This window comes from Pieris brassicae, chromosome 2 (assembly GCF_905147105.1).
Source record: "Pieris brassicae chromosome 2, ilPieBrab1.1, whole genome shotgun sequence".
Lineage (NCBI taxonomy): Eukaryota > Metazoa > Arthropoda > Insecta > Lepidoptera > Pieridae > Pieris > Pieris brassicae.
The window spans coordinates 2,983,669-3,007,052 of NC_059666.1; the positions used below are offsets into that span (position 1 = coordinate 2,983,669).

The 23,384-nt window shown below is 32.6% G+C and overlaps 1 protein-coding gene across 3 annotated transcripts in view; it reads left to right on the plus strand.

Moving 5' to 3' along the window:
* Window positions 1-23,384, plus strand: part of LOC123718401 (myosin-I heavy chain) — an 81,133-nt gene that overhangs the window by 27,699 nt on the left and 30,050 nt on the right. For 2 of the 3 annotated variants that reach the window (XM_045674826.1, XM_045674845.1), the window contains exons 4-6: window positions 21,697-21,821; window positions 22,262-22,324; window positions 23,112-23,201. In XM_045674826.1, coding sequence (XP_045530782.1) covers window positions 21,702-21,821; window positions 22,262-22,324; window positions 23,112-23,201 — 273 coding nt within the window. In that variant the 5' untranslated portion in view covers window positions 21,697-21,701. Of the gene's footprint in view, window positions 1-19,393; window positions 19,485-21,696; window positions 21,822-22,261; window positions 22,325-23,111; window positions 23,202-23,384 lie in introns of those variants that run through there. The other variant, XM_045674835.1, reaches the window with a different exon arrangement.

A 23,384-nucleotide genomic window follows, 5' to 3' on the forward strand; every position in this document is an offset into this window, starting at 1 on the left:
CATAATTGTATATTAACTAGCCAATTAACAATATTCAACAATTTTGGCGTAAAAACTAAACTGACTAACTGTATACTATGCCTGACTACACTATACTACATAAATATAGTATAAGTAATAATATAAGCATAGAAGAAAAACACTTTTTGAACGGATTAAAGCTATGTATTATTATTAAAACTTACAGTTATTTACATAATTCTAAATTTTTCAGTGTGCGTGGTCACGGTGACAAAAAATTAAAATTTAGAATTATGTAAATAACTATAAGTTTTAATAATAATACATAGCTTTAATCCGTTCAAAATGTGTTTTTCTTAATGTGTAAAAGCTATTTTAACAAAAGACAATACTATAAGCATAGAAGTAAAACGTCACAAGTGCTTTAATAATTTAATCTGTGTTAGCCTTGCTGTCTAAATGACAATTCTCCCAATCAATACGTGCACATACGATGGAGGCAATTGGTGAGGGAGAGGAGAAAATATCTACGACAGACACAGATGGTTGATCACCTCGCCAATGAAAAACTATACAAGAAACGGGTGCAATCCAATGCAAGTTAATGTTGTTTTGGCATGATCATTAAAACATTAGGAATCGTTTTTCACTATATACATTATAGTTTTCCTTGAAACGAAATTGGACATATAATTTTTTCATAATAAAATTGCACACAAAGGCCAAATTAAGGATGTATTTAGCATATACTTAACCTATAATTTTTACCTTACGCTTCTAAGGCTCTTCAACATCCTGACCTCCTTTAATCTAACGATTTGTGAATGGGTACTTAAGATACGTTCATTCAAAGAGGCCAATTCATACAGGTCACATATTGCATCTGTAATTTTCTATCATAGACTACAAACTCCAATGGTTTCGCGGGAATGACTTAAAGTATTGTTGAATCTGTTATCACAGATTCAACAACAATAACAGTGTATCCACTGAACTATGGAGCTGTTTATTTCTATTTAGTTTTTAAGAGTCGCAACTAATTTTAATATATAATTCTGGTTATTAAATTCGTATATAAGTATAATGTCGTATTTATTCAATTTCAATATTATTTAATTTATGTGGAAAAACTGCGTAATCAAACAGATAAATCTTACGTTTGTGTAAAAAAATAAGGGTAAACTAGTACTTACCTTACCTGTACTGTAATAGACATACCTATCATCATTGTTAAAATAAATGGACAACCTCACTATTGTGACTCCATTAGCTGAGTATCAATTTCATTTGAATCCTAATTTCGAATTCTGGCTTCAATGTTTAAGTAGATAGGTTTATATACGAAAATAATATAAAACTAATGTATGTCAATGTGCACTTATATATTTATTTACTTATAAACAATTACAAACAATTATATCGGGTGTAATAATTAGTACAATGCATACCAATAACTAATTGGAACTAATTAAAATATTCCATAACAATAATTTTCCTTCCTCAAATTACTGCGAGAATTGCAATGGGAATAGGAAATAACTTTAACCTTTAAAGTGTTTTGTTTATTATATCACCTCCGTAGATCAGCTGACTGGTTAACGCACTCGACGAACTTCGGGGCGTGTCTTCGATTCACAACCAAAATAATAATTTGATCTTAACCAAAATTAATCAAACAGACGCATAAATGTTTCTCACTCGTCGACGCACTGAATAATATCGTTATTGTAAAATCGGTCGATTTGCAAGTAAATAAGGCTGACCTTGAGATAATAGAAAATCTCTCGAATCAACACGAGGATTTGTATTTCAACACTCGGCGGCGACAATATAAATACAAGCATACTAAAGACTTTGTTAGATCGACATATATGCTGAGAAAATAACACATTACAAACATAATGTAAGCAGATTTATCGAATAAAATAAAACCTTAATAGAGATATATATATATATATATATATATACTCTTTAGTGAGACTAAACTTAAAAGCCGCTACAACCTTACCCTTAGCTTCTATATGTTAAGTGATATTTATTTTAATGAAATATTTCCGTGGATTTTTAAGTCTCTAACATTTCATTGCGGTGAGCCGTTGTTCAAAAGCCAAGGCTAAAAGTCGCACGCGACTTGGTCAACATTGCACTTATTCGTTTCCGGTGGGGCAATGTGTTAAGCCATACCCTTCCGCGGCACGGCTGCGTCGTGGTGATGGGTTATGTGGGACCCGCTGCTGTGCATACTCACTAAAACCCCACCAGTAATCGCCCGAGCCAGGACACAGTAACAGGGTAGCCTTGTCCGCATCCAGGTACGCTATCAGCCGCTAAATCACGGTCCTCTACGGCCACGAATAATGTGAAATGAACCTTGAGCAAGGGCCATTCAAATCGGCCAATTCGTCTAGTTCTATAAAGCTAGGGGAGGCCGGATACAATGCTTGCAAGGAAGGGATGCTCACGCATTCTTTTAGACGCATGAAGTTCTTATAAATTCGCGTCTATGTAAAAAATAGTTGTTGTATAAAATGGGATTTAAAAAATATAGCAATTCCATATTTTTTATAATCGGCAAAGGCTTCTTTAACAGGGACGTTCTCTATTGATTATTGTCTAGTTTTGATTATTCAACAGCATCTCTAGTCCAATCACAGATAAACTACATGATGCGTTGTTCCATTTGACTAATCACAATCAAACGAAACGCTTCATCGACTCCTGTTTGGTTTTACAGTCTCATTACATCTAGACATCATGATAGTTTCATTAAGTAGTCTAGTACCTCAATATGATAATTTCAGTTATCAGAGCTCAAAAGAATCGTCATTCCGTACCATTTATACATTTTGATTTACTTACGTATTCCTATATTCTATAATGCAGAGGGAATCCACAATGCTTCGCAATCACGTTCTTTCTTGTGTTGACTTCGGACCACGTCAACCCTTTGTTTGTGCCTCTGCCACAACTGAACGCCCAATTGGGGGCTCCCTTCGAGCAGTGTTTCCGATTCAACTTCAATTGCGAGCTGGTGGCCGTTTGGCGTTGTCCAGCATTAGAAATCTTCCCAGACCAGAAGATTCTGTCTCAGGCTGGGTTTTATTTGGCGCGATTGTGTGAAGGATGGTGATGAATGTATCTACGTGTATTCTAGTCGAACTATTCATTGTCTTGCTTCCATTAGTTCTAAATAGCCTTCGTTACGCTTATGAATTCTTTATCTAAAACTGTATCATTGCTTTTCGATAATAATAGCGCTTCAATTATAGTTTTTGTTCGTGCTTTGGGATTATTAGTCTATGCAATCTCCAAATATCCTCACATTCATTTGGCCCTACCTATAAAAAACTTTATGACATCATACCCTTTTCTGCGTAATTAAATTGCATTGTGAGAAAGTTATGAAATGTCTTTTGTCCTCATCAGTTGAATACGTCACGGCACAGGTCACCAGGTCATGGGGATGTCAGGGGCTAGGGTTGTCAATGACGCGGAAAATTTAAGAAGATTAGGCTAATATTTTGTATGACAGGTACGACAACGATTGGCTTCGCATTTTGTTTAAAGCCGCTTAACACTGGTAAGCGCATACCAAGTGACGGTTAGCATATTCTGAATATATTTTTTTATCATCTGAGAACCCTAAAAGTTTCGACCTAGTTTAGTTTAAACGGATGCGCTTCGGAAATAGCTTTAGAAGCTTGATGAAAAATTCAAACCGATTTATTTAGTCACGAGAGAATTTTTCCTTCCTTTTGTCTCCGTATAAGAATGATAAGGTACCTTGATATTTTTTTTAATTATCTATTTTTTTTTAATTCTAAAACAAAGGATTTACATTCTAATTTTTACTATGTCCGACCTTTCAAATATATTCTATAGGAATTTATTTATTGTTAAATCTACTTGTCCATGAAGATATATGATTTTAGCCTTATGGCCCTTTAGCATATATGATACCTAAGAAGCAAAGGGAACCTAGCATAGATACCATAAAGGAAAGACCTTTGAATGAAGAAACCTTTTTTCATATTTTCCCCGAGTAGGCTAATACACATTCAAAAGACTCATAATGCTAACTGCATGTTTCATTCTGACTATAATTTTCTAGTCGTCTCGTAAATTACTCACTTGAAAATTGAAGAGAAAATAATTGTATGGTCTTTCATATGTCCTAGTGTTTTGTTGAGTCTTTGTCTAACTTGCGGTTTGTCATTTTCATGTTATTACTGTAACATTATTTTAATTGTATATTTTGAATTAATGGCTTGACTGTCAGCTGCCATTGTCATTACGTCACAGAGGTTATAAATTAATATATGCATCTGACAGCAATGTCGTTGCTCTGACGTATGTTTTTGTTTCGTATCGTGTTTCTGACTAGGTTTTCACGATAGAATATATTCGAATCGGTATTATTAGTGATGGGCTATATCAAATTGCTTGAGTAAAATATTATTTGAACAAAGTTCGTTGATTAAGGAAGGGAAATGAAGGCAACGCCACCGTTCTGCAAGTGTAGAGCGTTTCTCGTCATAGGTGATATTACTATAGATTCTATTTATATGATTAATGGTGAAGTGGTTACAGTTCTACCAAATGTCCTAAGGAGGTTTTAGTTATTAGAATTCTCTCCTGAAGGAAACGAATAATAAACAAAAAAAAGTTTTCTTGATACGAAGTTCAATAGTCGCATTAATGTATGAAATCTATATTATTATCTATATTCTTGCATTATCGTGACCACCCAGTATGAACGCGCTTTTGATGTTACTTTCTCATAAATAAAGCCTACCGTACACACACTGAGTAAAATGATCTACGACGTTAAGATTATCGTTGTTACAGAAAAGTTTCGTAATACACTACGTTAAGGTATTGAAACATAAACCTTAACTAATGTATCACAAAAATATACACCAATAAATTACTTAAAATATGAAAGTTTAACTGCTTTAGAAATTGATTATTGTGTATGTTTTTTGTTTAAGTACTAATAATGTTATTATGTATAAAATAATAAAACTTCTCCACTGTACTGAGGTAAAATAATAATAACGAATGCATATGATTACGTTAAACACATTATGAAACCAACAAATTGTTTTAAATATTATTAGAGTCTTTTCTCCGTTAATTTTGTTCCCGTTAGAGTAAAACTCTTGGGCCATGGGGTTCAAATGAAAAGGCGCTTATTAAAGATTTAGTTAAAGCAGTTTGCGCTTGGCAGATAGTACCAGTGACTCCAGAGCTGGTGATCAATTAGTTTCACAATATAGCTAGGAAACAATTTACATTTATTTTAGTTTTCTATTTATCCATTTTTAATTATGGAGTATGTAGGTTAAGTATATTGTAAATACTTTAAATAAATAACTTGGAATGTGGAACAAATAGATCTTATTGTAGGTATAAAAAACTAAACATAATGTAACTTATTTTTTTTTTAATTATACATTTGGTTCTTCAATTTTCAATACACAAATAAATTTGTGTGCGTTTGCCCTTAAAAACATTGTAATTTATTAGTTAAAAACGTGATTAAAGCTTTATGTTATAATCCATATTATTGTGTTTAATCATTCAATTGTTATTTAACTTCCGAATATGGTGCGTTTTTTATTCGACATTTCTCGCTAAATACGTACTTATTTATCGATATCAATCTATTGATTGATAAGCTAACTTAAATTATATAAAACCAAAAAACAATTATACTAAATATATACAAAAGTCCAAACATTGCTTTAATTATTTTTTCCAAAGCAACTATTACAGAAGTATCGGTAATCGGACTCATTCTTACGCCTCTTGTCTTTTCAATTGTTAATTCTTAAATTGTATTAAAAGCAGACAGATCAGTGTTTTAGTTGAACCTGTGCGATTTAATTTAAGTAGTATTAGGACTTTATTTAAGACTCAAATTTTAAATTTATAAGTTACCATTCGTTAAAGTAGTTCTTTTTTCGTTTCTAAGTCGACTGAACATTTTTAGGTCAACGATAGCAATGACAGAAATATTGAATGTGTGTTCCATCTTGATTTTAGGTATAATATAAATAAAATGGCGAAATTGACCTAACGTTAGTCTCCTGTGTCGTGGGTAACTAGATTACATTTTTTTAAAAATAATGATCATATTACTGATTCTAGGACTAAGTAAATACTATTACCAGATTTTTAAGGACGGTAACGTATCTATTCAAGTCTATTCTAAAGATCTTAGACTAAAGCAAAGAAAAACTGTGTCTGCCATGATTCGTCAGTTTCCCTTGGGCTGGAATAATTTTACCTCAGACCACTGTCTACTGGCGCCTTTGTGTGGTTTACTATTGTTCAAGACAGACTCCTTGTTACATTTACTATGTACTAGCCAAATATTATTCATTGACTTGACTAAATGAAGATATCGTTATTCATACAGCGTATTCGATCATATTTTTTGAGGAGGCCTTCGCCTTTTAAACGTAAAATATTTTTTGTTTCACCGGCTCATACACCAGTACCACTAAGATACGGGTGACTTTGTATTCATTAATTTTGTTACAAAAGTTTTGCATTTTCTGTTGCGCTCTATTTAATGTATTTTTTATTATCAATCCAAAATTATTATTAAATTTGGTATAGGGAAATCATACAGACTGAATCACTGATACTCTGGTTGGAAAATAATATCGGATATTAATAATCATTACTTCCCACAAGGGATGTGACAAAAAGAAAACAACACAAAGGGTCACACTTCATTCAATTTGCGGTGTTCAATTGTTTTCATCCAGTTTGATTTAATAACCAGCTTTAGTACTTTGAAATAAAGATTATTTTAGAGTAACATTATTCCTGAAGGATGTTTAATTTATTTTTTAGGCTGCGATCTTTGAGCCTACCCGATTTTCCTAACGAGGTGGATTAAGACAAACTGTTGGACCGTTATTACTTAATTAAAATATTTTTTTGTTATATATAGAGCGAAATAAACCAAAATAAATAGAACAATCTAGAAGCTTATTCTATACATCGCTTTGTTGTTCGACACGTTTTTATGTGTCTAAACATAAACATTGTCTGTTACTCAGGTTAACAACGTATCCTTTGTTTCTACTCTAAATGTGTTTTTTTGTTTTTTCGGCACAAAAATATTTTAACCACTGCCTAACTAACCAAGTGGTCCAGGGTTTTTCAGAGAGAGTTTTTTTATTTTTAAATTCACTGATAAGTAATTGCTTATTAACTAACTAGTAAAATATGTATATTTTTATCATAAACCCGTAAAAAACCGTTGAGTTGTAAATCGTCGTCTGGGTTAAAAATAGTTAGCCACGTATTATAAAAGAATGCTTAGGAACTTGTCAAAAATAATTTTAAAAAGTCAACTCAATTAGAAAATTCCTAATCTGCTTCCTGTCGGTCTGGGAACTGTTTCCTGCGCACGCGTCGAGTTTTACAACCATTAAATAGCCGACACGAGATTTACGACCAAATTAACCGCTCGTGTACTACCGAAAAACATTGATCATAAATTATTAGCATATACCTTAGTTTAAATATAGCTTAATTGTAAAAGTTCTATTAACGGTATTTATTTCCCCGGAGTTGATATCGACTAAAAGATTGGGTTTTTGCAGAAATGATATCAACTCCGGGGCTCTCAATACAGATAATACAACATTCTCTACAGCTGTGATACTTTTTGACATTCAACACGTTTTCAGTCACCGTGACGCACGCGAAACGTCGGATTTTTTTTAAATTATGTTAAATAATTATAAGTTTATAGCTATATATATATATATATAAGCTAATACATAGCTTCAATCCGGTAAAAAAGTGTTTTTTTTTAATGTGTAAAAGCTATGTTAATAAAAGACAATACCATCTTAAATGTATTTCATTTATTTCGTACTAAGCTTAAGCAATTTTTTTTGGACACTTATGTCAAATTTGTTATAATATAAGTCGTATTAGATATTTGTGGAAACGTTTTCGTTAATATTCAATCAACAAGCCATAAGGAATGTCTGATAACGAAGGGTAACAACCCCTATACGAATTTACTTCGCAAATTAAAAGCACTGGAGCGGGACGCAATATCGCGTTAGAAGCTCGGGGCTTTTTGCACTCGGTCACCTTAATTTCACCTATATTAACGATACTAGGTTAGGTTTAAAAACCAAATACGATATACAGTTTTACTTAGGGTGGGAAGCTACATAACCTTACATATTATAAAATGATTTTTACCGACTGTGTCGCCGTCTGTGTGTACACGTTTAACTTAAAAGCTACCGAAATGTTTATACCACTCGACAGTGTGACTCCTGAGGAATGTTTAGATGTATAATTCATTATGGATTTTTGTAATTTTTGGTTATATACAAGTTCGTAAAATTTTGTACAAAATACACTTTATGTTTGGAATGTATTATATGAGTGACCAAATAAATTGTCTTTTTAATATCTTAAGTACGGAATCAAAATAATCATACGTATTTTATGCTTTAGATCTTAGTTATAATTTTTACTCAAGAACTAAGGTATAAGTTACTTTACATATATTTCATACTAGCAGGCCCGGCAGACGTTGGCCTGCATGGTATTTCTAGAGATTAGGATGTTGAACAAAGTATGAAAATACAAACTGCAGCGCCATCTGCCGGGCTGATTGTGAATCTAAACCATCCAAAGCTCCACTCAAGCGCATACAAAAAAAACATACAAATCGGTCCAGCCTTTTCAGTTCAGTGACATACACACGTACAGTAGAAATATATCTAAGCTATCCTTTAAGTAAGATAAAACTAAACACGTTGTGCAAATTTGATTGAAATCGGTTGAGTAGATTAGGAGTCCATAGCAGACAAACAACGTGACACATAATTTATATTAAGATATTTTCTTTATTTATTTATTAACACTTCGTTATATTACAATATATAAAAACAATTGAACATAATTAAATCAAAAGGAGGGCAACGGGCGGCATTATCACTTTCGAGCGATCTCTTCCAGGCAGCCACTGTGAGTAAATAAAAAAAAAAGATTTAAATTACATAAGATAGGCAAGAAGTGCAAAAATACATGTTATACACAGTGAACTTCTTTATATGAACCATTTGACCAACTAGCGTCAACATATGTTTAAAAGCCTATGCTTGTATAATCAGCCTACAGTGCAACGGTGTCAGGGCATCGACCGCGACCCATCACCTATCTAGACTGGATCTAGGCACACTAGGCGTGACATAATCAAAGTAGGTGGCACGGAAATAATGCCCATCGGTACGCAAGTGCTACAGTTAGGTATTTGACCAATTTGACCCATATTTGTTTACAGGCTTACGACATTATTGTACACAGGCTTACAAATGAAGTCAAATTATTTGAACTATTTTTTTATAACATCTACATATCGAATTGAATTTGAATAAAACTGTTGTATGAAACGTTTGAAGTTCTGGCGTCTTAGGGAAAGTTATTTCATTTACACTCAGTTGTTGTATACAATATAAACTTCGTGAGAGACTGTTAAGATTACCTAAATTTGATGATTTGTATGCATAGCATTATCCAAGCCGGGAAATCGAATAGTTAAAAGCAATTACTATTTTTTAGAGTATGCTGTGCACTTAGATGTAATCGTGAACAATATATTAATGTATGTTTTATAGTATAACAGTAGTTATAAAATACATTTTTGGCGCGAGCCATGAGATTTATTACACTGTAAATAAAAGCTATAATTATTTTTTTACTTAATATTTATTATCTGAACAATTAAAAAATGTTAATTAATATAATTTAAAAAAATATTGTTTGGCAAAGGCCCCCATATTTCGGCACCAAAACCAAACATTTATCACGGTCGTGTTCTTCAATTTGGCACTTTTAGATTTTGTCTTCCCATCAAGGTTTTAATCGTTCCTGTAAAAGAATATTTGACTGTATTGTTACGCGCTTACTATTTTCCAAAGAACGCTAACACAAACATAAAATTAAGACTAACGAAGCGTAACTCGCAAAGTCAATTAAGCGAAATGATAATCCCTGACTTCATTTCACGTGTTTGTATTGGCGTGTTAACAATTGACCTATCAACCGCAGCTTAACTTTCGTTTAAATAAGTACAGTATTAAAAAAATAGACTAGTAATGTTTGAATACTTTTTTATCTCATGACAAAAATGTATTTGTATTTACATGAGAAAATTATTATATATTATCGAGATACATGACACCGTCAGCCGATCGAATTTTAGTCTAATAGGCTCATTCTGATGTGTATGTTTAACGCTCTTTTGAATTGGTTAAACTACACTAATATTACAATTTTAGACGGTAATTCATTAAATAATTGCACGCCCTCATACTTAATAGACTTCTTCAAATAATTTGTACGCGGCTTTGGCACGATAGAGAAGAGAACGCAAGAATATTGCGTGTAAACCGTACTTGGTGTATTAAAAGTTAAGTTAACTTTTAACCAATGCAATTGTAGATATGGTCTTGACGTGTATTATGACTCACTTCCTAGTTTTCAGAAAAAAATTCAGTCATCTCAGCCATAAGTCATGTAATATTTTCCACGTTTCAATTTATTTATGTTTAAAGAGACAAATACTTAAGTAAACTCTGTCCGCTATCATTTATTAGAGTCATTGTTGTGTACACCTATTATTAGATTGCATGCTAGAATAAAACCCAATATTGTTAATTAGAAAATGTATACATGTAATCTGTTGGTGTTCCTTAATAAATAAATAAACTTCAATTGTAAGTACTATGCATATAAGTCGTTCACTTGTGTATTAAATTTGGTAACCGATTTGTTTATTTTTAGAAATATTTATTTATTTCGTTATCCAACAGGTAGCATAAATTATATATAATAAATATAACAAAGAATTAGCCAAAGATGGAATACACGATATTTACAAAAAGGTTCATACTAGGGAATGCAATCCCGATCCCGTGTAATTTTTCGGGATCAATCCCGCAGCATAATATGACGAGATCCCGTTCGAGATTGACGAGATTGGGCTGCAATGGGCAGCGGTTCTACACACATCCGCTCGGGACGCTTCACGCGACATTGCACATTACATAGGGTACATTGCAATGGACATTAGATGCCGGTTAGCAGATAGCACTCTTGAGACACTTCAGAAGATACTCTTTTTTTAGAAGTTACTTTCAAAATCATCAATTTTAATCTCCTTGAGCTATACCTACTTTTGTTTTGATTATGTTCATGTAATTAAAATTGTTAGTTGTCTAGTTCGTAATATTAAAGTATAAAGGCTTCTGTTTTCTTTCAAATAATATTTTATTTTTTAACCTCACTATCACAAACATGCAGTTTTCATAGTATTCAGTCACGTGAATTATTTTTTTAAACTATACGAGATCCCGAAAATTTCGCGATCCTGCCGGATTGATATTTCTAATCCCGCGGGATCTTGAATTCACGATCTCGAGTCGGGATTGCATTCCCTAGTTCATACATTTACAGAGGAAAAAATCAATAAAAATTCATGTCACCGTGGCCACGCACGCTCTAAAGCACGCGAAACGTCAGATTTTTTTTAAATTTAAAATTATGTAAATAATTATAAGTGTATAATAATAATACATAGCTTCAATCCGTTTAAAAAGTGTTTTCTTAACAATAAAAATTAATCAATACATTTAACTAAATAATACCTGATTCGGAAGTGTCGTGTGATGGTGTGAATGTATGTGGGGTGTGTTCATCATGCAGGTGATTTAGCGCTGTGTATATTCTTAATATGAATATTAAGAGTATTCGTTGAAGATCCGGGCTGCGCGATACAAAACAGAGTTTTTTTCCTTAGTGGATGTTGATATGAGAAACGTGAAACAAAGCACCATCACGTGTCTATTATTATAATTAATCTATATATCCTTATATTTTCCAAACTACAAATAACAAAATTACTCTTGAATCATGCATAACGTGAAAACCCATATTTTTCCTGTGTTTATAGGAAAAGTAACTAACTGTTACTACGAATTAACAACCTATAACCAATATATATGTGTTACTAATATTTTTATTTCCAACATATACATAGTATAGATAAATAGAAAATTAAAAAAAAATTAAAAAGTTTGGTGCCCGTGGCAGTGTACATTTAATGATGCGTTTTCCTTTTCGAAATCTTATATCACTTTAAATTATATCTTGTAACCACGTCGAGGCGCAAGAAACTGAATTCGGTGTGTTTCAAAGACCGTGGCGGTACCTCGAAATAGCCCTTTGAATTTCACATTGTTCCACATTAGGTATAAGGAATGTCACCGGTCTCATCTTGCGAGATCACGCGCGATCCTGTTTTGTTTTTCAAAACTGTATTATTCATTAGGGGAACAAAGGCGAATCCTTCTGCTAACTACCGGTATTCGCCACTGTTTACTGCCGGCTCTTGAGTTACAGTGTATATTAGCGCAATACTGTTGCCATATGAATTTTTTAAGTGAGTTTTAAGTTGTTTATTGCATAATATTACTTTCTTTAGTATTCGGAAATACATGAAGAGTGGATTGACAAGTTTAAAACTAACAATTATAGTTCACCTATTGAACCAATTGACTTTTTTTCTATGTGCGTATTTAACATTCGCTCAAACGGTAAAGGCTTAAACATCGTGAGGAAATCGGCTTGTCTTAAACCCAAAAAGTCGACGACGTGTGTCAGGCACATCTACTTGCCTATAAGATTGACAATTGATCATGACATAGACACAATGGACCTAAAACGGTTGTAGCGACGTTGATTTATCTTAATTTTGACAGAATATTAGTGAGGCTTCCGCTTAAGTTAAGCTTAAACATGCATATCTCGTAAATAAAAAAATTACGAGTTTTGGTAACTTAGGCAGACACGCGCATTTTGATACAAATTTAATATAATTAAAGACGGAGTCACACAAGTTAATTATAAAGGTTATTTTTAAATAATCAGTCAAATATAATTAGAAAAACTATTCAAATGTCTATTCACATCAGTGAACATGTAAGATTTATTATAATATCAATTAAAGATCTTGTACACTTTGTTTTAATATCTTTCCTAATTGTCTGTGAGAATGATACGTCCAAACATTTTATTGTTTTATGATGTACTAGCATTACGTACCGGCTTCGCACTGATTCACTTCTCTTGGTTTGATTTTTAATAAACGTTTTGTCTCTCAATAAATTCTGTAGTCAATATTTTATTTATTAACACGTTGTAAGTATTCAAAAAACAATTAAATAAAAAAAGAAGGCCACTGGCAGCCTAATGGCTTTCGAGCGATCTCTTCTAAGCAACCACTTTGAGAAAAAAAAACCATTAAATTAGATAAGAAGAGCGAAAAAAGGACAAAACTACATAAGAGATATAGTAACTTAGAACATACTAATAAAACAAAGCAATGGAATGCTAATGGAAGCTTAGTTATTGAAACATGTAAACTTTTGTCAGTTCACTCAACGGACACAAATTTTTTTATTTCTTTATGTTACAGAATAATACAATAAAATCATAATGTTACATTAGCGAACCGCTGCGTTTGTATAAATGAAACCAGCCACCCAAATGTAACAGTCTTATTTAGGAAGGGGACAAATGCAAAAATAGTTTCTTAATTAACACCAAAGACGTATGTTAATTTCTAGGTACGTACATTGATTATACTTGATTGTATTGATAGTTTATTAAAATTGACCAGCCTACGTCAAATATTATTATTATTACAGTCTACAATAGCTTGGATTCTAGATGTTTTTAGGCGCACATTAAAATTTAAAGTAGTATTATTATCATGAAGGACATAACCAGTCAATTCTACGTTCATTTACTCAAGAAATAGCTCTACCAATTTCCAAATTTTTTAAACTGTCAGTTGTCTATGACTGACTCGACTATGTTTATAGGTTCTTAATATTATCAATGTACAGACAATAAGTTTAATGTTCAGATATCAACTGAGCGTAAAACAATTATGTGAAAGTTTTTCACCCATGACGCACTTAAAAGATTTCAAGAGTTGTCCCTCCAATACGAGGGCATGATCGTGTGAACATTTTAATAGATTTAGTAAAACAAGAATACTGTAAGTCATTTTGTAACATAAGTTAATTAGACAAAAATCGAGTAATTGGTATGGAATTTCTATGGAGACTAAGTATTGAGCCCGCTGTATTAAGCCTTAAACTTCAAAACTAGAGAAGAACATCGGTTGTCATCATCAGAAGCCATCCTTCCTGACATGGCCTGACATTCCACAACAGAGCTACCACTTTACGGTAACAGATGCCAATTCATTAATGATACGAATTTGGAGCCGTTAAGAAAGGAACACCAAACCCGAACAACACGCAATGAAAGGGACACAAAATGTCTGCCTTATGACTCATAGGGGATTTTCGGGACCATTTAAAGTATGGTGTTAGTTAAAATCTTATTGCTTTGGAATGATAATTACCTGAATAAACTAGGTATACGATATATGCAATTTCGTAAATGCTCTTAATGACCGATACTTCATAGACAGCTCTTTAAAACTGTTAATAAGCAGGTCGTGAGAATAAAATTAGGGCAAGGACAATCATACGATCAAATTGTGTTACTATTAAGTACAAATTATTCTATTTGCCCAAATTATTAGAGAAATTTTAAAGAATGCCTAGAGTCAGCACCACGATAATCAAACTCATGTTCTCATCTCTTCTTCTTCAATTTCTTCGTGAGTTGTACTGAATCCAGATTCTGAATAGAGACTCTGTCCAGTAAATAAATTAGAAATCAGTGGCGAAATATATTCAACATATTACTCGCTACAGTAACTCAGTTAGCCGTCGTTATTGAGTTTACTACTATTTTATCACCAATGTCATCGTACTCCCTCGAGACAGTCTAGACTCACAATTCTGTAATTTTTGCTCTATACTCTTTGGTCGCTATATATTATAACAGCAAACACTAACATAGTAGAGCCAAAAATTTGGAAATTAAGGCAGCCTCAATTGTGTAGGAAATGTTTATAACTCCTGGTGTCATTTCGTTTTTACGTTTCGCATTTTCATAACACTATTTATTCGCAGTTATGAGCTGTTTTTCAAGGTAATATTTTTTTTTTTAATGGCAACACATAGAGACTTACACAGAGCACACGACATACATAAAATATGTACAATACATGTGCCTCAGGTGTGCACAATATTTAAAGGAAAACATTACAATGTAAATTTATAGGTAAGAAAATATATAATACAATAAAATAGACGGCAAACTAAAATAAGAAATATAAATATTAAAAAATAATACTGAAATAGACATGCATGTTTAAAATATATGCTTAATAAAATCACTATATGTTTAGATGTATTTAGCATGGATTGACATTTCTAGCTCAGCTTAGCATGTTTTCATCCGTTCTTATACGAGTAGATGGCTGGTGAAAGGTAATCATATTTTAATTAAGATCATAGATGAGATTATTGGTAATAGCAAAACAAACACCTCATTAACGCCATTTGCTATCGGATCTTTCGAGGCGTATTTGTCGTTATCTTATTGGTTAAAGTTTCACAGCTGACTCCTACTGAAATTTAGATGTTTAATTTGATTAATTTTTTATTAAGATTCATAAGCGTTACCAGTTCCTATATGAATTAATAGTATTTTCCTAGTGAGTCCTATATCAAGAGGCAGGACCTATATTTCAGAATAGACTCAAATTAAAATCTATTCAAAGGCTATCGAACTAATTTAAAGTTTAACATTTGGCAGTGATTATACAATGCAGCGTCATCATTGGTGAAAAATTAAAAACAAAATGAAAAACAGTGTAATACGAAGCCTTATATAAATAATAGACGTTGTAACACACTCAAAAAAGTTAAATTGAGCTGGTCACATTGCCCGCGTTTGTGATGGCAGATGGGTCAAACAGGAGGCTTGGAATTGCCTAGTTGACAATAAAAGGAGGCCCGCACCAGAAACCAGGTAAAATGATAAGATAGTTTTTTTATGTAATAGGAGGCAAACGGGCAGGAGGCTCACGTGATGTTAAGTGATACCGCCGCCCATGGACACTCACATTGCCAGAAGGCTCGCATGTGCGTTGCCGGCCTTTCAAGAATTGGTACGTTCTTTTCTTGAAGCACCCTAAGTCGAATTGGTTCGGAAATACTTCAGTGCGCAGTGGGGCAGATCGGAATATACCAAATAGGAATTACAAGAGTTTGGAGAAGGCCTTCATTCCTTCCGAGATCGTGTACAAGCATTAAATATAATAATAACTCAAACTTATTGCAAAGTAGAGTATAGTACTCGAATAAAGGCCATTTTTATTAGAGGAGATTGTGTGTGACTTGATAATATTGGAATACGGACCTTAAAGTTTTTAGGTAAATTGGTGAATGAACTCATCAGCGTCATTATAGTAGATTAATTAATTTGTCTACGCTACTAAGGTTCTATGTAAAAGATATACTAAACCTACAGTATATATATAAGTTATATACTGTTATTTCATGTTGCATTAATTAGAATTTACATTAGAAAAAGTTAAACTACTTAGTCGCTTTGAAGTTCTCGAGTTCCCTCACACAAATCAGTTTTACGAAGTTAAATTACAAATAGCTCCCGTCTTCGTGGAAATTGCTGAAACCCACGCATTATAGAGCATTAAATTACACGTACTAGGTATATTAGCTTACACTGCAAAAGCTGTTTTGCCATAATACTAGTTTTTAAAAATAGGGATTGGTGATAAAATGATGCAATGTTAAAAGTTATATCTATACCGAAAAAAAATCCATAAATACTTACAACCTATTTTCGGACCTGCATACTATACACAAAAAAGACGATTATGGTTACAAATTGAAAATACAATTTTTTCCTTTATACTCTTCAAAGTTACTTGTCGACATGATGGCTCTGTGGATGTGCGTCACATATAATATAATATACTATATATATATATATATATATATATATAGTATATTATATGAGTTAAATAGTGGCGTCACGATTATTTCAATCCTGTTATGCGTAATAACGATTAACGTACGCCTCAATTAACACATTGTGTCCATTTCTCTAAAGTATTATTTTTAAAATAAATACCCAATCAATGAGACACTTTAAGAAACATTTCAGAGTCTGATAATATAGGTTTATTTATAATGATGATGAAATATTATATTTTCTCAAAGTTTAGCAAGATCAAAAGCTTATTATCAATATTACATTTCGTGGAAATCTTTCGACCACCCTAATAACCTTTAAAAAAATAATGTGGGCGTTGCGTCTAGCGTACTGTTTTAACAATAATACTAAATTGTATTAAAATATATTTGTACCAATTGCTTTTGAATTTATCTTTTACAACCATAATCATTATATTGTTACTAGAACAAAAATAATCTATAACCGTGTTATTAAACTAAATAGTAATTAGTGTGATATTTATTTACAATAAAGTAATCCTACAATTAACATAAATTATATAATATAACATAAAACAATAATTAATTAAACTATGTATAACTTTTTAACTAAGCTTAAATCTGTGTTATATGAAATTTTGCTTAATAATATTTGAGTATTAAGCCTTCGACAATTGTGTTCTAGGCATTACGAAAAGTCAGAAAATAACTGATCTATTTTTAATTTCACACAACTCGTGGCGTTTTTATCCACGCCTTTCTGGACTTGTATTATACGTACGTAAATAATGTCGATTATTTGTGTGTAAAATTTTTAATTACTTTAATAGTATTTAATCATAATATTATAACTTATAAAAAGCTATTCCAATACATTTATAGAACTGCAGCAACTGTGCGTATTTGCTGGCAAAAAGATGCTTTTTAGGTCTGGGCCTCAGATTTCTGTATCTGTTTCATGATATTTTGTTAATCTAATAGAAGTAGGTGATCAGCCTTCTGCGCCTGACGCACGCCGTCGACTTTTTGTTTCCTCAAGATGTTTTTCTTCACTGTTCGAGCAAATGTTAAATGGGCACATAGAAAGAAATTTCATTTGTGCACAGCCGGGAATCAATTCTACGACCTCAGGGATGAGAGTGGCACGCTGAAGCCACTAGGCCAACACTGCTCACTGCGTACTCGCTGGCGCTATGACATAAAGACAACGTTGTGGCGCTTTGTTTCATAACATTGAAATATCTGATTGATTTCTTAATGTCCGTGTACATTTAAACCTAGGTTTAGATTTGTTTACATTATGTATAGCCTTATACGGAAATTCTCATTGACAATTCTAACAATAGTTGTTGCTTTCCTCGGAAATGCGTCGAGTTACTTTTTGTCTCATTGCGTATATTTTTTTTTCTATTTACAACCTAGACATTTTACAGACAGTAAAACGCTTCGTATGTACTTGTGCATAATGCCAATAGTAATTTACTATTAAAATGGATTTAGCTCGAACGTTGCAAATATGATTGCCGGACCAAATATTTTCAAAGTTGGATTACCTTGGATACACACTTTCTGTACAAAACAAAAATTCCAAATCGGTACAAGCTCAAAACAATCCGGAAACATAACGACAAATTTAGTTCCTTTCTCGGACAATTAGCAGGCCTATTATTTTGTTTAACGTTATAAACTTGTCTTACAAAAATTGGAATCACCGAATATGAATTTGAGGGACAAACATAATGAGATTAGGGGAGACACCTTTCCCACCCCTGTATATGAAAATGATTTGTTGGTAAACGCGCCTGTATACATATTTCTTAATAGTTAATTACGATAAAATATAAATTTATTTTAAAATATTATTTTATTTTATGTCACCAATATATATAACTCCACACAGTACCTATCTGCTACGTTAGCACAGATCAGAGAATGAAGAAAATGAAACGTTTTCTCAATAATGTAATTTTTCCATAGATATTAATATAGAGTTAAGTAGTAACTGTATATGCAATTTGTGTCTCGTACGTTTTCTAAAAGGGAATCTCAAGTGCGTGCCAAGAATCATTATGTCAAAACAGGTTGTTTATTAACTATTGGCTAGACGAGGAAAAAATACTGCCGTATGATATGCGGATGTAGGAAATATAGTTAGTTTCATTATCGTCTTTCTTTTATGGCTGTCGTGTTTTTACCGTAATGTAGATTGATTGTGTCTTTGTGTGAGATTTCACAATAACGTATTAAAAATAAGTTTCCTTTAAATTGCTATTACATAAAGATGGCCATTTGCAATCTTTATAGCACAAGCCAAGAAGAGTGAACGTTCGTATTGATAAGAGTAAATTTCACCTATAAATTAGTTCGTGTTAAATCTAGATACTGTACTACCCTTTGTTTTTTTTTGTCTTGCGGCTTCTTAGAGCCGGAGACGAGACTTAGCGCGAACTAATACTCTGTGGTGGTGGTGGTGGAACAGCTCGTTCACTCTAAACGGAAAATCTTCGATACGTCTTAGACCAGTGCTTATAGCCGTAGAATGTAGGTGTCGCTACAACCCCCGTATTTAAAACCCATTACATTTTTGAAGTACGAAAGTCAGACTTAACGCTAATTAGACAATTCAAACAATATTTGTTGAAACTTTTCTATGAATTCCCGTTTATTCTTGCCATTGCTACGAGAATATATAGAAAATAAAATTGAAATAAGAAAACTGTAGCTTGTAGTTTTTGATTATCGAACGATCCAAGTATTAGTTTCGGTAACATGATACAGTAATAACATTGAATAATATATATTTGATGTATCAATATTATGATGCCGAGTGCAGGTATGCACGTAATTATCAGCAAGTTGGCGAGTAACATTTCCGTTCGATAACTTACTGAGAGTGGAGCGTCCTGCCTCAAGGACTATTATATTGTCAACGGCGAGAAATTGTTACTTGTGACGTACTTATGTTATTGAGAAGGTTTGTTTTTTCTGTAATCCTGTCGTAGATCTAGTATTGCCATAGATTATACTCATGGCAGAGCCAACTGTTTTTAAATATTTATGTTGTACTTATAAATTATACATGAGCATTAGTAGGTGCAACATATTTAAGATTTAGCTTCAACACTTCAACATAGAATCATAGCAAAAAAATATTTTTTGTGTATGTTTAGTGGATAATCGTCTAGATTTAAAATTACATTTTTTTTGTATTTAAGACGTATATATAAATATATATCTGTCTTGTATTTGGGGAAGATCTATACTAGTATCATGAAGAAGAAAGATTGTTTGAATAAAATATGTTTATAAGGCCTTAGTATATATATAATATATATATATGTGTGTTAATGATTTTATTATGTTCGTCCTGGTGGATAGAAAAACTGTGTACAGTTTGTGTTTCCACCACATCAACTTCCTTTATATTAAGAACACTTATACAATAAATAAATAAAAAAAAGGAAAAAAACTCAATTACTTTAGATATTATTAAAGAAAAATTCTTCTCCATCAGAATACTACATTATCCTTAAGAATAATAGTCTATATGTATAGCCGGACAGACCGCTATTAATATATTATTTATTTATTTTAAAAAAAGAATACATTGATTTATGTGACGGTGGAACGCAAATTGGTTTGGAAACGATTTGGAAAAGATTATTATAAACTAAAGAAAAGTTATTTAGTGCTTAATAATATATAACACAATTTTGTTTAATTCCAATAAATATTCGAAGGTTCTTATATCTAATTGAAAAGCCGAGGTAAGAGTTTTCGAGTTTAAATAACGTCAATCGATACCGTCCTTTCGGGTCAAGTATTTGCTCGAAGCAAACACTGCCTTTGACGTTTAAGAAACTGGGAATTTCGATAGTAAATAGATAAATTATGATTGGTCTAGGGTGACTACCTTATACATATCTTAAAAGTTCATAGAAAAGTATAGCGCATCAATTGTACCTAAATGATTCGAACGGTTCGAGGACAAAACAACGTTTTTTCCTCTAGCAATGTGTCGTATCCGATTAAGGCCCTTATTGTATCACATAATAAATTAATTTTAATATCCACGCTCATTCTACTATATTATATGTGTGAGACTTAAACATTTGTTCAGAGAAATAAACTTTTCAAATACGATAAATAATTCGAAAAAAGAAATTTCAGTTCCGTTAGTTTAACAGAGTTTCTTTATTTTGTTGGATACCAAACTAATGGTGCTACAATCTTTAGGTCTGGGCCTCAGATTTCTGTATCTGTTCCGCCATCATTTCTCATAGGCATGTAGGTGATCTTCTGTGCCAGACAAATACCGTCGACTTTTTGGGTCATGGAAAAGGCATGCTGTTTTTACGGTTATTGTAAATAAAAATATTACCGATGCAGCCGGGGCGTATTTCGCGACGCCTGCCATTCGCGAACTAGTAGAATTAATTAAATGTATATTGTTTTTATTTTTGGAAAAATGTGGTATAAAAAGTCCCTGGACAATATGGCAGGAGAGTAGAGGGTTATAAATTTAAAAAAAAAAAAAAAAGGCATGCTGTTTTCCTTCAACGTACAAACGAGTCTTAAATAAGAGACACTACAGTAAGACTTAGTCCATTTTCGCACATCGCATCTACGACCTCAGGGATGAGAGTTGCAAGTTTTTAAACTGTACCACTAAGCCTTGTACCGTACTACTCAATATTTTACAGTACCAAAGACTTTAAAGTTCTGTAATACTTCCATAGAAAAAACCACATCTAAGTTTATGTTTTCGTTTCAGCCATCATGGAAGATAAAGACAAGGATGAGGGGCCCGGCGTGCCCGACATGACGATGATGCCGCTCATCACAGAAGACGCTATAAATGAAAACCTCAAGCGGCGATATAAACACGACCTTATATATGTATCCTTTAAAATGTTTATTAATTTTAGTATTTTTAGTAAAACTATATAGAAAATTTTTCGTTAAGAAAATATTAAAAAGAACAGTAATTTGAATAGTAATTATGATTTTATTACACTATATATAAAGAATGTGAAATTAATATTATATATATAAATTACTTTATTCAAAAGGATTCTGACGCTTTAGCGTTTTTAAAAATCTCAACATCTTCGTCTTCATATTACATAATATTTCTTTTATTTTAATACTTGTAATATTTATTTTTCTGTTTTGCCAGTGAACATGTAGGTTAAAGTCTTTTCATACCACATTTCAACTACACGACCAAACAAAACATCTCCGTGTGTCAACAGCAGCCTTTTGCCCTAGTTTTCTCGAGATTCTTATCCTAAAAATTTCCTTTGATTTTCTTCTTATTTTCCTTAATACTTGTACAGACGTATACAGGTTCAATACTTGTGGCAGTCAATCCGTACAAGGAGCTGGGATGTTATAATTTCGTAAGTATGAATTCAGTTTTGCTTCGAGAACTTGGTCATTGTCAAAAACCGACTCTTTGGAGATTGATTTGAATTGTTAAGTTAGACAATTATGTATGTAACATTGGTAATATGCATTTTAAATTACAACGGAACAAAAAATGTAACTAAAAATTAATTTCCTAAGACTATTGACGTTTCAAAAATGAACTGCCTCCCAACTAAAAGCTTGAAACGAAAACTACAATGAGATAGAGGCGAATAAAATCCATGAATGGTTCGCACCAAGGTTATTGTTGTTAAGTGGACAAAGCTCTATGGAAGCGTCAAACTGTGCTTTTTATATCTATTGTGACTGGTGACTAAAACAACTTGTTTAAATTTTTCGCATCCGTTGATGTTTCGAGTCACATCTGTGTTTATTCTGTTGACCTCATTGTTGCTTTAAACAATTTTCAGCGCTAGAACGTTGCCTCTCTCTACGTTGTCTGTAAATATATAAAGAATATTGTCACCAAAGTGGCGTGAAAGACCATCAAATATTGCAGGCTTTCAAATTAGGGTTCATGCCAGCGAGATAGTTTGTCACCGCGCTTAGCTCCAGCGAAAATCCGTCTTGTGGGCATGAGCCCTTGGACCAGCGGATCTCTTGTTAATATAAATATAGTACCAGAAGGATTATTAGTACTCTGAAATAAATCTGAGCTTTTGATTCGGTTGTATTTGGAAAGAGAACCTACCCTTTTGATGTATAACTGTATTAAGTGAAAAATCTTTAGTAGTATGATTAATGTCTGTCTTATTACAGGAGGATATGCAAAATTACCGTGGCAAAGCGTTTGGTGCTCTTTCTCCACATGTCTTCGCATTAGCAGAATCAGCGTACAGCTCGTTACAGGTAACTGAACTGCTAGCTCTCGTTTTTAAGTCGGTTAAATCGTGACCCACCTAAATCGTGTTACAAATGCCAGTGGGCGTTGTTGATTTCATTCAAAGGACGAATGTAATATGTTGTTTTCTCCACACATACTTCACGAACGACTTTGTCGTTTTCTTAAGGTATTATTTTGAGTAGTTTATC